Below are 16,087 nucleotides of genomic sequence, written 5' to 3' on the forward strand. Positions count from 1 at the left end.
AAACAAGGACAGTGGGGAGGGGCAAGGACCTGGGGCGGGGGGGGTGAGAACTAGGTGGATGGGAACTATGGGGGGAAAAAGAGGAAAAGCAGGTCCAACATGGAGCTGAGGTCGACACCACAAACTGCTGCGATTATATGCATTGTCAGTAACTTCAACATTCAATCCCATCAATTAATTTGGACCAGACTGTTTGAATTCCAAAACTAAAATTGGACCACAAAGGGTTAAAAAAAACAAAATTATTGCCCTAGCTGCTTTTGCTCAGTGGATAGTACGTCAGCCTGCGAACTGAAGGGTCCCAGGTTCAATTCCGGTCAAGGGCACATGCCCGGAGTTGTGGGCTCGATTCCCAGTAGGAGGCATGAAGAAGGCAGCCAATCAATGATTCTCTCTCACCGTTGATGTTTCTCTCTCTCTCTCTCTCTCTCCCTCTCCCTCTCTCCCTCTCCCTCTCCTCTCTGAAATCAAGTCTATATAATAAAAGGGTAATATGCAAATTAACTGTCACTCCATCACATAATCTATCTTAATACAGGCAGTCCTCTCAGCCCAGCCGGAGATCCCCAGTCCCGGTGAGGCAGCTGCTGAGAGCAGGCGGCGTAAGTGACCCGGCGGAATGCTTGCTTCATCGCCACCACAATGAGACAAGCGTTCCGCGCTCGGCTGCAGATGGGCCTCTGGCCTGGCCAGGGCGCAAAACGCTTGCATAAGAAGAGAAGGAACCAGTGAGCTGAGCAGAGTTGAGTGTCCCCTGACTCCCGGGCAAGGTCAGGTCCGGGCAGCCAGGGGGTGGAGGGGATGAAGGATAGTGTGACAGGAGGGGCTGGTGGCAGCCGGCCAAGAAAGAAGAAGGAAGCCCTTTATCGGTGTTCCAGAGAACAGGGAGGAAAGTCGTTGCATTTCCCAGCCGCGGATGGGCCTCTGGCCAGGCCAGGGCGCGGAACGCTTGGTCGTCATCCTGGGCAGCATTCATGGAGCGGTAAGGCCCCACAGAGAGCTACTGACGCACGGATTCATGCGCAGGGCTACTAGTAAAAACATATTTAAAAATTTAACAAATAAAATAAGTTAAAAATGTTTATTTGGTCTTTTACAAAAAAATATGTAATAACCTTGATTTAAGACTCATCATTTCAACTTGTGAAGATATTTTTTAATTGTGCTAGGTTATTCACTGTTCTATCATTCCCAATTTTTCAACTTCTTCAAATATAATAGTTCCAATTTCATAAATACTTAAAAGTTAAATTTGCTTTCTAAGCCAGAAATATGAGTAAAAACACAATTCAAGACTATTCAAGTTTATCACCCTCAGAATAAGCACAACTTATTTCTACTTGAAGGTGCATAAAAATCTTAATAGAAAGTAGACTATTCAAGACTTCCTGAACTATATGCAGAATATTTACTACTAAAAAATATAAAAAAGGAAAGTAGAAAATTTACTTTTAGCTATGTATTTAAAACTTGGGCAGGGGAGAATGGAACACGTCTCAAGAGCTACAGCTACTTACTTAAGATCAGTTAATCCAATACAGGGAATGGAAGGGAATACATCTCAAATGTAATCAAATGTGATCAACTAAATTACAAGTATTTTTCAGAAGACTATACAAACACAGATTTTTAAATAGCACATAATTGGATTAAAAAAAGCAAACTCTCTAAAAACAGGACTTTTTCTTTCCTACACACTGTTCTTAAAAGATAATTAAGGTGACTGTCAGGTAAAATAGGTAAATTTGGACATTGGAGTTACACATTACTTCGATATAAAATTCTAGTGATTATCTTCTCTTTTGTAAGATCAACTAATGAAAACCTTAATTGAAAGCTTGTTCTCATAATAATCCCAACAGATTTTAAAGTATTTAGAGATAAAAGATTCCTATTTTTATGAGAAGTGCTTAGAAATTTGGTTTTAAATATTATTAATTATATGACTAGTACTAGTAAATCATTTCACTCCTTTTTTGTGTGTGTCTTAGTTGCTTCATCTATAAAATGCAGACAGACAAGTTAATCTCCAGCTAGAAGCACTATGTCATTTGAAAATGTACAGCTAACATTATAACATATTTTTAATTTAAAATATAAAGAATCCTCTCTTCAAATTGGAAATGTATAGGAAATAAGGTTTGACTATATCACCTTGACTGGTAAAGTTATTCAAAAGATTGTGAAACACTGGATTAAATGTTGTTCATAGCTCTAAATTCTATAATTACATTATTTTCCTTTACTCTAATAGATGATTTTACCTTACCTTTCTCAATATAATTCTTAGGGGCCCACGCAGGATCCCCATCTGCATATGGGTCATTATACTGAACTACTGCAGCCTCCTCATCTTCATAATCCACTGGAGGTGGTGGTGGTGGAGGTGGAGAGTCATCAAACATTGGAATGTCATCTGGTGGAGGCGGTGGTGGAGGAGTTGGACTATCAGCAACTAGAAAAAATTCAGATAATTAATTTGAATAAAAAAAGAGACTAAATGGAAATTCATAAATTAAAAGAATTTAAGAAAGCTCTAATTCATATAAAGCATGCACTATAATAAAACATGCAAGATTAGAAATAAAAGCTTGGTGTGTTAAAGCTTCCACTATTCAAGAATTATTTTGTATAATAAAATGAGCTAAAAATAAAGGTATTAGGAAGTACTACAAATTAATGGATGCAGGTTAGGAGACTATCTCTTTATATAAAGATTATAGGAGTAAAGAAGTTTCCTTAATTCCAAGGCTCAGGTCTAAACAACTGTCACTCTTTAATTAATTTAAGTCTTTAAATAAGCCTTATGTCACTTTTATCATTTGGACTACAGTAAACATTATGAATAATATTACATTAATGGTTTGATAGCTATTCATTGCGAATATTCATGTCTCTGATTTTAGATTAAATATCTTTAATTGCCCAGAAATAAGTTTCCAGTGGATAGATATTTTGTTTGTTTTAAGGGAGAAAGAAAAGTCGGTGGTATTAGGTATGCTTCTATGTATAGGTTTTCTATTCTTTCATGTAAATTTTAACAAGAAAAAATTAAATTAAAAAATCCCCAACTAGTAGAAAATGTCTTAGAGTATTTTTTAATATGTTTGTACTCATAATCAACTTTTTAAATGTAGAAAGCAAGCTAAGATTTTTGCTTTATTGCTAGTAAAACATAACATAGATGAGGGGAGGACAAGATCCTAAAGATCTATTCTAAGAATACATCCAAACAAAGATTTTAAAAGTAAAGTTTTGTGGTAATAATTTTAAAAAAAATACACAGAAAGTAACTTATATCATGCAAAACAGTAAAACCAACTCACACCTCCAATTCTAGATGGTTGTAGTATGTGTGTGTAATTTAATCAAAAGTATAAATGGTAAAATGTAGAGGCTAGAACTGTGTTCACTGAACTATTATGACACCAGGTAACAAATGCTCCCAACATTAAGGAATTCAAAACTGAAACACAACTAATTCTTAATTTAAATTTCTTATGCACACATTTCTTTAAAAGTTAAAGACATGAAAATGTTTTGATACAAATTAACACAGGAATTATATAATGGCTACAAGGAAGAAATTCAGAATACCAATATACTAACTTAAATGCCAATTTCTAAGGCTATTTTTATATGATCAAAAAAGTCATAATCTATCTTAATACAGGTTTTAAAGTTTACTCCACCCTATTTGGAATAAAGTGCTGAGAATATGACAAGGGGTCAAGATTTAAAACATTTTCAGATTTAATAGCCCTATTTCCACTTCAATGCTGTGAATTTCTATTTTATCCTGTTGAGGAATGAAAACGGCTACTAGAAAATAAGCCTTGTGCTCATTCTGTTATGTTTATAGCTTATTTTTCCACTGAATGCTTGGATCTATTTTACTTTTGCCCACAAATAACCCTTAAAGCTTTCTATTACTATTGTGGGAGGCAACCAATCAATGTGTCTCTCTTACATAGATGTTTCCTTTCTCTCTCTCTACCCTTCTCCTCCCCCTTCCATTCCACACTCTCTCTAATGATCAATGGAAAAAATATCCTTAGGTGAGGACTGAATTTAAATAAACAAACAAATAAATAAATTTAAGATACTGATGATACAGTTTCTCACCAATCTTCCTAGCATGCTTTCAAAGAAAACAGATGGCAAATAAAGTGGGGCATTCTGCAGCACAAGAACAATGACTGACTCAAGTTCATCTGTTTGGTGAAAGAACTAAACTAGTACCATGGGCCTCTTTAGCAAAGGCCAGGCATACCTAGAATAATGCACATTAATTCTGAATTTCTATTTAAAGTTACCAAAGAGCTTCAGTCATACTAAATGGAAGTTCATTATGGTTATTTTTAAATAGTTTCTAAAAATTCTTGGCTGTAAGGCAGTTCAAAAAGTGTAACTGGCTTCATTTTTAAATTCTTACAGCATTAAAGACCAGCAATTTACTCTTATTCGCTTATTATTAAAAATAAGATTCACTTATTTATATATATTTAAACACAGATTTCAAAGTTGATTTGCACTCAGAAATTTCAGTATTTTAAAACTACAATGTTTTATAAAATATCCATTAAATCATACATTTCTTACAGGTAAGGACTCTGTCTTAAACTATTTGTATTCTTCCCCAAAGACTAACACATAACACTAAATCCACAAATATTTGACTGGAGGAATGGAGGAAATAGGTAGAATAACACAAAAGGGTCAGCACAAGCTGAACAATGAAATTTCCCACAATGTATTATCTTAGAAGACTGGTTGATCAAATGGGTTACACATTTGTTCACAACATTCTGAGATTTATTTGGATGGTGATGGTCCCAAATAAAGTAAATTACTACTTGACCACTTTACCACCTTAATCTCAATAGCTATTTTGGCCTAATAAAATTTGTGATAGTGGTATTCTTCATTTTGTCAAGTAACATTCACTATGATCATGTGACTATGATTACACATCTTCCAAAACCTTAAAATAATCAGACAGCAATATAAACTATCTACCCTAATTAAATCCATATATTTAAAAGAATTTTCAAAATTCCCTGACCTTCCTTCAAAGAAGCCCTAAAAAAAAAAAAGATGACAGATTTGTATATTCATAAATAATCCTCATGGGCCTGCATGTAGCTAGCCAAAACATGAAAAGGGCTCTATGACAATCACTCAGATGAATACATATCGTGAATGTAATTTACTTATTCTTGCATATTCATTCTTATTCTAACAATGAATCTTTATATAGATTAAAAATTACTCATCTATCAAAATCTAAGGAAAACTACAAAGTCTTCTCCAAAATATTTTTTGTAACTAAAGAAAAAAACAAACAAAAAAGAACAACAGCCCTGTCCCAATTATGTAATAAACAAAATCTCACAAAACAATCTAGAGATGAATTTGAATACCAAATGTTTTCTAACTAATTCCTCAAATAATTATTGGAAGCTAGTAGTTTCCTTTGTGTTTGATTATACTTTCCTTAAGAATCTGCAAAGATCAGATTTCATGTTTTAGATCATATGAATACATAAGCTGCAATTTTGAAATTTATATAGGTCAGTAATCATGCACACAAGAGAAAAAACGTGCTCTTCAGTTTCAATAACATAGCTGCACCTATTTTCAGATAAGATTAGCTTCTCAGTAAAAGTAAGGAAAATGATGACTCATCAGCCATGCATGCTATAAGGAGACAGCCTCTACCCTTTGACAGCTCAGTTTTTCCAAACTTACTGTTTTCCTGCACCCTGGCCACGAAGCCTGTGAGAGGTATCTGTGGAGTCAACTGAGGCATAGGGGGAGGGGGTGGAGCAATAGAAACTGATAGCAACAACACAGAATGGGGGAAGTAAAACAGGTAAAGGAAAGAAAAGGAAACAAAAAGCAGAAGTCAGTTACAAGGACCACAAACATAAGTATGCAAAGAACAGTTTGCAAATGAAACAAAACAAAACAAAAACAAAACAAAAACCTGCAGAACCTTCAAGTTGATTACACACTAGAAAATCTAAAGCTGAGTTGTGTTTAGCCAATTAGTTAATTTTATTGAAAAAAAAATACTTCTAACTTAATCCTAATTATATTGTTTGGGAGAGATTTAAATTTACCCTCACATTCACTTTCATGCAATGAAAACCTCTAAGAAAAGACGTTAGCCCTAGCTGGTTTTTCTCAGTGGATAGAGCATCAGCCTGCGGACTGAAGGGTCCCTGGTTCGATTCCAGTTGAGGGCACATGCCTGGGTTGCCAGCTCGATCCCCAGTAGGGGGCGTGCAGGAGGCAGCCAATCAATGATTCTCATCATTGTTTCTCTCTCTCCCTCTCCCTTCCTATCTGAAATCAATAAAAAGTATATTTTTTAAAAAAGACTAAAAAAACAGTTAACAGTGAAATACTGATAGCAGTTTCTAGGATATTGTATCTTTGCCATATTTCTATAACCTAACAGGCTGTTCTAGCTTTAGGGTAATGTTGTATATTAGAAACCAAATGTGTTATGAAACAGCTGTTTAGATCACATATAAGTAACTATATCAATCACCAGTTTTCCTTTAAAAAATTCTTATTTTATATATAAATTTACACATAGCTCTCCAGGAAAAACCCTTGTTTGTAAAATAAGGTTATATTACCCTTTAAGTTGACATTTTTAAAGACATCACTCCTAAATTTACTATATCCCATGCTAACTGTTTGCTGAGTTTCAAAGAATAAAATACCTCTCAAAAGTGACCTTCTTTCTTTTTATCACTGTTTTGATAAAGAAAACCTGGTCTAACAATACTTTAAAATAGGCAATTATTTGCATTTAGGTAATTTCTAACAAATTAGCAGCTGGAAAAATATTCCAACTTCTTTCTAGAGAGGACATAATTTAAAAGAAATAAATACCAAATGTTCATGTGGGCAGCAAATGTATTAAAAATTAGCAAACTAAAAGGAAATATATATACTTTTACCATTTTGTCTCATAACAAGACAGTAATTGCCAAAGATTGCTCAAAAAAGTCAATAGGAATGGAAAACAAAACTCAGTTTACTGGTAGTCACAACAAGTGACACTAAATTGACAGAGAAAAACAATTCATTGGTTCCCAAAGATCACGTAATCAAAAAGTTACTTCAATTAATTCAAGTTAAAAATTTTGTTGGTAAGTGTAAAAATTTGAGAGGTTCAGTGTTTAAAGAAGCAATAATTTAAAGCAATTAATATTCATTGTGTGGCTAAACTAGCATTTAATGCACTGACTTGGCCTTGTTCCATCTGATACTTTGTATATAGAAAGGCTCTTCAATGAATAAAATGTTACAGTTTTTTATTTTTAAAACCCCCCACATATTTTCCAGGTGTTTTTCTTTTTTCTAGAAACAACCCTTAGTAACTAGCCATGCTGGTTAGTATGTCAAGAAAAAGAAAAGCTTTGCTGTGAAGATACTAATAATTACCATCACATTTAGAAAGAAGAGGAAATATGCACATCAAAACACTAAAAACATTCACATCTACTATTGCAACACCAACAGTAATTCAGACTAAAGGATGATTAATTTGACAAGACATAATAATATCTTTAAAATGTGAAGCTAAACTTACTTTACAATATCCAAAAGATAGACATTCAGTAATAAAAATGTCTTGTCTGCAAATAACCCACCCAAGTACTGTTAAATAAAACTACACAAACGTGTATTATGTGAAGTCACCAAAACTCTATTTGCAGAGTAAATTTAAATGTCCAACTGAGGAAAAGAAAAAAATAAACATAAAGATAGGATCTAAAAGTGCAGTGTAAAATGAAAGAAGTTTATAAAACTAGTGAGGTTAATAATCAGATAATCTGTGGAATATTCAGACGCTAGGTACCTCTCACTATCAAAGGAGACGCCCAGCTCTGCTTTAAAATACACGTTCAGGCCCTAGCTGGTTTGGCTCCATGGATAGAGTGTTGCCTGCGGACTAAAGGGTCCCGCGTTTTATTCCGGTCAAGGGCACATGCCTGGGTTGCAGGCTCAATCCCCATTAGGGGGTGTGCAGGAGGCAGCTGATCAATGATTCTCTCTCATTATTGAGGTTTCTATCTCTCTCTCCCTCTCCTTCCTCTCTGAAATCAATAAAAAATATTTTTTTAAAAACATGTTCAGAAAATGCACTATAAATAAAAAGAACTTAAACCAACTTCCTATGTTAACATGGAGTATTTGGTGTTTTTTAATTTTCTTTTAATACTTTTTTATTCTTATATTACAGTTGACATACAATATTATATGAGTTTTAGGTTTACAACCACAGTAGATATTTATATAACTTATGAAGTTATCACCCCAATAAATCTAGTACACATCTAACACCATATATAGTTATTACAATATTTTTGACTATATTCTCTATCTGCTTCACATCCCCCCCCCCCATGACTATTCTGTAACTACCAATTTTACTCAGTGTTTTCTAAGTCAACAATAAAACATGCAGTTCTAGAAAGTAGTTACAAAAGCTTACGGGGAAAGTGTGTTTCAGTCTAGTCCCAGTGACCACACTTTGAGCCAATAACAAATACTGGACAATAGGCTCATTTCAGATCTGTTTTTCCTTTTTGAATTAAGCATCTTGATATGGAAAGTGAAATTAATAACCAACACAAGCAATTCAAACTTCCTGACATTATATGCACAAACGGTTTTCTAATCTTATCAGCTTTTAAACATTGACTGCAGTTAGTGTTGAGATGTGCAATTCAAGGTGAAGAAGAAGTAACCTTTTAAAAATCCTCCCCACTGTTATCTTATTCAGAGACATAATAAGCAAACATCACTATCTTTTTTTAATGGTTTTGAATTCATTTCAGTATAGTTTAGGAAGCTTAAAAGTGATAGCCAGCAATTTCATGTTATTTTAAAGAAAAATATTCACAATGTTTTAAATTCTCTTGTTATTGAACAGCCTCAAATATGCCAATAAAAATAAATTCAATTTAATTAGTTTCAGTTTTTCTTCTCTAGTTCTGTTTATAATAATAAAAATATTTTAAAGCATCAGTTAAATTTTAGTATAAAGTACAGTAAGCCTGAATTATTTGAGCGAAAGTGATAAATTATTTTTTAAATAGTATGATTGAAGAAACAACTAAATAAATATAAAGTGGCATGGTTTCAATTGTTGTCTATCACTAGCAAAATAACAATTTCAAATAATTTCCCTCTAAAGGAGCTCAGTGGTGCTGTACGCCTGCAAAGCACAAGCTTACTTGAATTCTGAGAATAAAGTGGACCTCCATTAACATGAGGCTGAGCAGAAAATTGAGCAGTCACAGAGGGAGTTCGTCTGTATCCACCAGAAGATGTCGAGGAAGTGGTAGAGTTGTGCCGAGAAATCTGCCTGGTCATTGTGCCATACTGGGAACCAGGAGCTGAGCCCGGGGCCGCTGAAAAGCATTAGTCAAAGGCAACCAACAAAGAATTTGAGCACTGCATATCACCTCCAATAGCAGAACAAAGAGAGGGAGATTCACAGTAAGAAGTATTTATTAGTTTTAAGGCCCACAGCAAAAATAAAGAAAAAGTAAAGATAAAACACAAATAGCTCCATCTCTGAAGAAGGAAAAGCAGATAGTGGGGAAGCTGCAAAAGTAAATAAAGTTACATTCTTAAGCCATTTAATTTAGCATAATCCCAAATATTTTGCTAATATTACGTATACATTTTTACTGTATTATTTTAGAACACACAGATTTTATATGTAAATTATGTCTCTCTAACAAAATAAGTACCAAAGGATAGTCTGAAGTGGGAAGCGTCAGCTTTTAATGTGAATACATTAATATTTGATTTACAAAACTTCTTCCTTTCCATTGCCAAATCTTCAAAAAAACTGTGTAAGATTCTATCCAGCCAAATCCAGGTTTAATTATAAAATTTAAAGAGTTCAGCATATTTTCCACAGATTGTACTAAAATTTGAATGTTTATTGTATCAGCAGTTATCAATACATATTATAGTAAAATCATTTTTAAGAAAAGTACAACTTCTAGTTTCAAAGCTCTTATAGAAATCCATTCTCTTTCTCCATACTTGGAGGTCTTTTTCTCCATACTATACTCAAAGCAATCTTTTCTATAAAATTATCATGCATATTTAAACCTACTAAAGTATTAATAATGCTTAATATTTTATTCAGTCATCTTGACCAACATTTCAAAAGTTTAATACTTAAAAGGTTAATAAAGTTCAAAGCCTCTAAAGTTAACTATACTTTCCAAAGTTTACTTTGGGATTAACAGTATTATTTTTTTGCCTGACCTAAACATCTAACCATGACTATGTAAAAAAGACAGCATCCTAGTTTATTTTCATTCAGTTGTCTAATTTAACCTCCCCTAGAGGTGATAAAAATTATTAGATAAAACTGTTCAGCAGAGGTTGTTCATTAAAAGTGCTAATATTTAACATTTTGGAACTCCCAAGCCATAGGCAGTCACTAATTATTTGAATCATCCACGTGGTCATTTTCAAAATAGAAACACATTTTTAAAATAATAGTCGATTTAAAAGCTTTTCATGAGTAACCCTGGACAGCTAGGTTTTCTAGAAAGCTAAGAAGTAAGCCTAAAGCTACTTTTAATACAATTCTCACTATAATGATTTTTATATTTCTCTACCTGTATAAAAATGTATGAAATCCAAGTTGTTTTTCTTGGTGATTTAAAACCCAAAACCAACTTATTCAGCAGTTCCAAACGATGCCTATTTTAAAATCTATTTAATATTTTATTATAAAATAAACCATAATACCAAAGGGTGTGTGTGTGTGTGTGTGTGTGTGTGTGTAGCTATGTTATATATATAAATTATACATATACATAAATGCAAATGGTTATATGCTAATATGTTATATAACATTTGTAATGATTACATAAAACTATTTTATAAATACATATATAATTTTTTTAATAAAATAAGATAAATACCCTGCTTCAAGAAATAGAATATTACTAGTATCACTGGAGTTTCCTGTATGCCCCCTCTGGATCCACAACTCCAAAAGGTATGTGTTAAACATTCTATTTCTTTACTATACATAGCTTTAAAAAAATCTCAGATATAGAATCTTAAACAATATACAGAGATTTTGCAAATTTATAATGAAATAATTATGTATTCTGTTGGCTTGCTCTTTTCCTTTGATATTTTTTAAAATTCACCCATGTTGATAAGTATATCAATATATTAATTCTTATAGCTACATTCACATGTAAACATCCCACAATTTATCCATTCTATTACTAGAAATTTTGATTACATCCAGAGTTTTGCTATTCTTAATATCGCTACTATGAGCATTCCTAAATACGGTTCTTGAATTTTTCTAGAACACTGGTTCTCAAACTTGAGCACTGATCAGAATTGCACTCTGAAAGCTTGTTATAATACAGATTGCTGGGCTCCAGTCCTCAGAGTTTCTGACTAAGTAAGTCTAGATGGGACCTGAAAATTCACATTTCTAACAAATTTCCCCAGTGATGATGTAGTTATTCTGGGTGTCACACTCTGAAAGTCACTGCTCTAGGACATTGGTTTTAAACTTCATGGTCTTAGGCTTCATTCTTTAAAATTAAAGAACCTCAAAAAGCTTGGTTGAGGTGGGTTATAATAAAAGTAATAGAAATTAAAACTGATATATCTTTAAACACATGAATATACAAATACACATTCCATTAGCTGTCAAAGTAATGATTTTATCATATGTTATCTAGCCTCTGGAAAAGTCCACAGTACCAGAATGAGAATGAAAAAGGCAAATCTTATGAATATAGTTTTGACCTCAAAAACTCCATGAAAGAATCTTGGCAACTCTCAGAAGTCCCATAATCATATTTTGAGAACCAATACTCTAGCGTAAATATGAAATGAAATTGATAAATCTAAGGTAAAAACCCGTTCAACTTGACTAGCTAACAAACTACTTTCCCCAGTGAGTGTATCAACTAATAAATTCTGACCAGCAATGTACTTTTTCTTGTTACTGCACATCCTCACCAACATTTAGTACTAGAGGACTTCTTCATTTTTAACTACCTGGTAGATAAGAAACAGTATGTCACTGTGGTTTTAATTTTCATTTTCTTGATTATCAATCAGGTTGAGGGAATTTTTTTTTCATACAAACTTTCTGTAACAGTTTCTTTTGGGATCTTCATATTACCTCCTGTTGCCCCTTTTCCTTTGAGTACAAGTGCAAATGTTTTGAAAGATGCTAGTAGGTGGCTTTATTTCACAAAATGTAACATAGCTCTCATTATTTGAAACACATCATTATACATTTCTACCCAGATTACTGATAATGTGTATTTCTAGGCCTATTGGCTTTGTATGGAGTCTATATTTGGAATTCCTTATATGCTCTATCTAGTCACCCTCAACTTGGGAACAATTTAAATGTATTTTACTGGGGAAAAAAAAAGTTTCATAGCATCCTCAGATGCCTTAAGTACTGGACTATATCAGTATTTTTCAAATTGCGATTCACAGGAAAGTCTCGAGCACCCTATCCCATACATCTATTTCTTTTCATTTTTCTTCCTCCTGTCTTCTACCTTCACTCTAGTACTTTGACTGTTGTATATACCAGGGAGTTCCAAATAAAGTTTCATTTTTTAAAAGATTATATTACTAATTTAAAAAATGGTTTTGAACAATCACTGCTATAATTTCTCTAGAAAAATCTAAATAAACAACAAATACAAACCACATTAAATTGGATATAAGCTAAGCATAGAAACATTTTATATTACAGAGAGTTATTTTATATTTGTTTTGTATGTAACTTCAGAGGCCTTTCACCAGAAGAAATTAGTGCAAATTAGATTTAACACTTTAACCTTTGCATTACCACTTATAGCCTAATAACTTTAAAGGCTAGTAGTCTAACAGAGGAGTTTGTTATGAATTATGCAGAGTTAAGTTAAATCGCTCCAATGGCTGTGCAGTCTCACCTAGCACAGTGCTCACTGGGAGAAGAGGTGGGCTGGAGCTCCAGGAGGAGGAGGGACAGAAACGTTTTCTAATAAGATAGTTTATAATGCAGGTCAGAGTACAAGAAAGAGAACTAAACATTCTGAAACAGTAAGAAAGTAAAATGTTTGGGTAAGAAGAAAAAAAGAGAGACACACACTCCCATATGTAAAGCATGTTCAAATAAATAAGAATTTTCCTACAAAGTCTTCATTGCATTTACTAAAAAAATCAAGGGACTAATTTAATGCTTTGCAATAATTTCTTAAACATTTATGTAATCGAAAAAGTAAAAGAACTTTTCCTTTTTTAATCCCATTTATTACTCATGGTATTTTACTGAAATAAGTATGTTGAATATCATACATAAATATAGTAAAGTCACAAAATAAATTAACACAAGTTGAGATACTAGCCTAAAAGGCAACATCAAAATGTACTGATACATAATTCACAATATAGTCTCTAATCCATTGGTTGGAGAAACAAGAATATTAGCTTATTCTTCAAATAATAAACTTTCTTGACTATGCCCACGGCAACTCTTTTTAAAGCAGAATGGCCAAAAAGTTATTTAATAAAGCTGTCCAATATGCTTTATATGTAAGAAGAAAGAGCTGGTAAAACAGACAAAAAAACACACTTAAGATTGTGTAAAAACTAATCCAAAAATGTTCTTAAATTTGTTGTGTTTATGTTCTAGCAACAATCACACAAATAAATTAATTTGATCTAATATAACTAAATTATTTCAGGCTTCCATAACCAAGCTCATAAGTACTACCACATATTAAAATAGATTAATAAATAATATACCTGATCCAATAGTGGGTGGTGAAGGTGTAGGCACGGCAATGGGAATGCCAATACTGCTGCTTCCACTGTTCTCTCGACTTCCACTTCCCCCACTACTTCCACTAGAAAGAAAAGAAAAAATTGTGAAAAAAGGAATTCTAGCGATTTAACCGCCCAAAATAATAATAATCAACTCAAAGCCACTAACTACTCCCTTTTATGATATACTAGAGGCCCGGTGCACAAGTTCATATGCACGGCCGGGGTCCCTAGGCCTGACAGGCAATCAGGGCCGATAGGGACTGTCCTGATTGGGGCCAGGTGGATCAGGGCCTGCTGGGGGAGGGAACACAGGAGGCTGGCCGCTGGCCCCAAGGTGGGAGCCAGCCCTGGGCGCCCCTGGGAAAGGGGCCGCGTCCACCACCACCCACCCCCCAGTTCCCCATCCCAGTCCAGGGCCTGAAGGAAGAGGAGACAACAGTTGCCAGGCCAGGTACAGAAGGAGCGGATGCCGCCGATGCCACCGTCATCAGCACCCCACCACTGCACGGTTCCCTGACTGGCCCCCTTGCCGCCACACCACCACCATAGCAGGCCAGCGGCCCCCAAGGAAGGGAGAGAATGGAAGTGAGACAAACCCTTGTGTCAAGGGTTGACTTTTAATAAATTGCAATGAGGGAGCTGCTCTGCTATGTATGAAACCCTGACCCAGAAGCAGGTAGTTTAGGAATGGTTTAGCACCAGGGGCCAATGGGGTCCAGCTGGCGGGGGAGGGAGGGAGGACAGGAGATACTGCGGGAGGTTGGCTAGCCAGGGGGAGGGTACCACAGGTGGCTGGCTATGGGAGCACACTGACCACCAGGGGGCAGCCAGTGCATGTCATAGCGATTCATCATCCAGTTGTTCAGGTCATTCAGTCGTAATGGTTGCTTAGGCTTTTATATGTATAGATATGTAAAAAAATTTTAGAAACTGTTCAATACAAAATTTTGTTGTTAATCCTCACCCGAGGATATTCTTTCCACTGATTTTTATAAAGAGTAGAAGAGAAGGAGGGAGAGAGGAGAAAGAGGAGGGAGGGAAAAGGGGAAAGAAAGGGGAGGGGCAAGAGAGAGAGAGAGAGAGATGTGAAAGAGATAACAATTGGTTGCCACCCACACTCGCCTTGAATAGGGCCTGGAATTGAACCTGCAACCCAGGTACATACCCTTGACTGGAAATCGAACCCAAAACCCTTCCCTATGTGGACTGACATTCTAACCACTGTAATTCTTGTGTTTCACTCTACTCAATCTATTGGAAACCAATATAACCTTAATATAGTACTCAGAACTATCAGAAGAGATCATCGTATTGAGAAATGAAAATCTTATATACAATAAGCCAACAAGGATTTATTTAAAACCTGCTATGAATAGTAGTAAATAACAGCAGACATGAACCAAGGTGTCATGGAGCTCACAGTTAAGAATGGAAAAAATAGACATTAAAAAACAATGTGAAAGCCTGGCTAATTTGGTTCAGTGGTTGAGCATCGACCTATGAACCAGGAGCTCAAATTCTGATTCCCAGTCAACGCAAATGCCCAGGTTGCGGGCTCAATCTCTGGTAGGGGGCGTGCAGGAAGCAGCCAATCAATGTATCTCTCTCATCATTGATGTTTCTATCTCTCTCTTCCTCTCCCTGAAATCAATTTAAAAAATAAACAGTGTAACAGATGCCACAAAAGAAAATGAACAAGATGCTGCTCTGGCCGATATAGCTCAGTTGGCTGGATGTCATCCTGTATACCAAAGGGTTGCCAGTTGGATTCTGGGTCAGGGCACATGCCTGGGTTTCAGGCTCAATACCCAGTAGGCGGTGTGCAGGAGGCAGCTGATAGATATTTCACCTCCCTCTCACTCTCTTTCTAAAAAAGAAATCAATAAACTATTCTTTTTCAAAAAATGTACAGATGCTATGGAAATTAAAAGTTTAACCAATTTTAGCCTGGAAATAGTATAAAAACCTCTCATCTCAAAGAATGGTGCTGAAATAGAGTATTTTCTGGAAAATGAGCAAAACAACAAAAAAGGCAGCAGTGAGGTTTCAGTGTGAGGCATTCTAGAATAGTCTTACTGTTCAACTTTGACCAATTCCCTACTTTTTGAATTCCTATAGATTTACTATCCCCTTTAGGTATAAGACCTCACACTATATAATCATTTTTAATAAGCAATGTGTGTATGTACATGTATGCAAATGTACATATGTGCATACGGAGGCT

General features: G+C 34.8%; 1 protein-coding gene across 7 annotated transcripts in view; it reads right to left on the bottom strand.

The window, feature by feature from the left end:
• ABI1 (abl interactor 1) overlaps positions 1 to 16,087 on the bottom strand; it is a 52,500-nt gene that overhangs the window by 10,113 nt on the left and 26,300 nt on the right. For 3 of the 7 annotated variants that reach the window (XM_015568247.1, XM_015568250.1, XM_015568249.1), the window contains 4 exons: positions 13,843 to 13,943; positions 9,264 to 9,440; positions 5,752 to 5,838; positions 2,270 to 2,455 (listed from right to left, as the gene is read on the bottom strand). In XM_015568247.1, the coding sequence (XP_015423733.1) occupies positions 2,270 to 2,455; positions 5,752 to 5,838; positions 9,264 to 9,440; positions 13,843 to 13,943 (551 nt within the window). The remainder of the gene's footprint in view (positions 1 to 2,269; positions 2,456 to 5,751; positions 5,839 to 9,263; positions 9,441 to 13,842; positions 13,944 to 16,087) is intronic. The other 4 variants (XM_015568253.1, XM_015568252.1, XM_015568251.1 and 1 more) reach the window with 3 other exon arrangements.

This window comes from Myotis davidii, unplaced genomic scaffold, assembly GCF_000327345.1.
Source record: "Myotis davidii unplaced genomic scaffold, ASM32734v1 scaffold1565, whole genome shotgun sequence".
Classification (NCBI taxonomy): Eukaryota; Metazoa; Chordata; class Mammalia; order Chiroptera; family Vespertilionidae; genus Myotis; species Myotis davidii.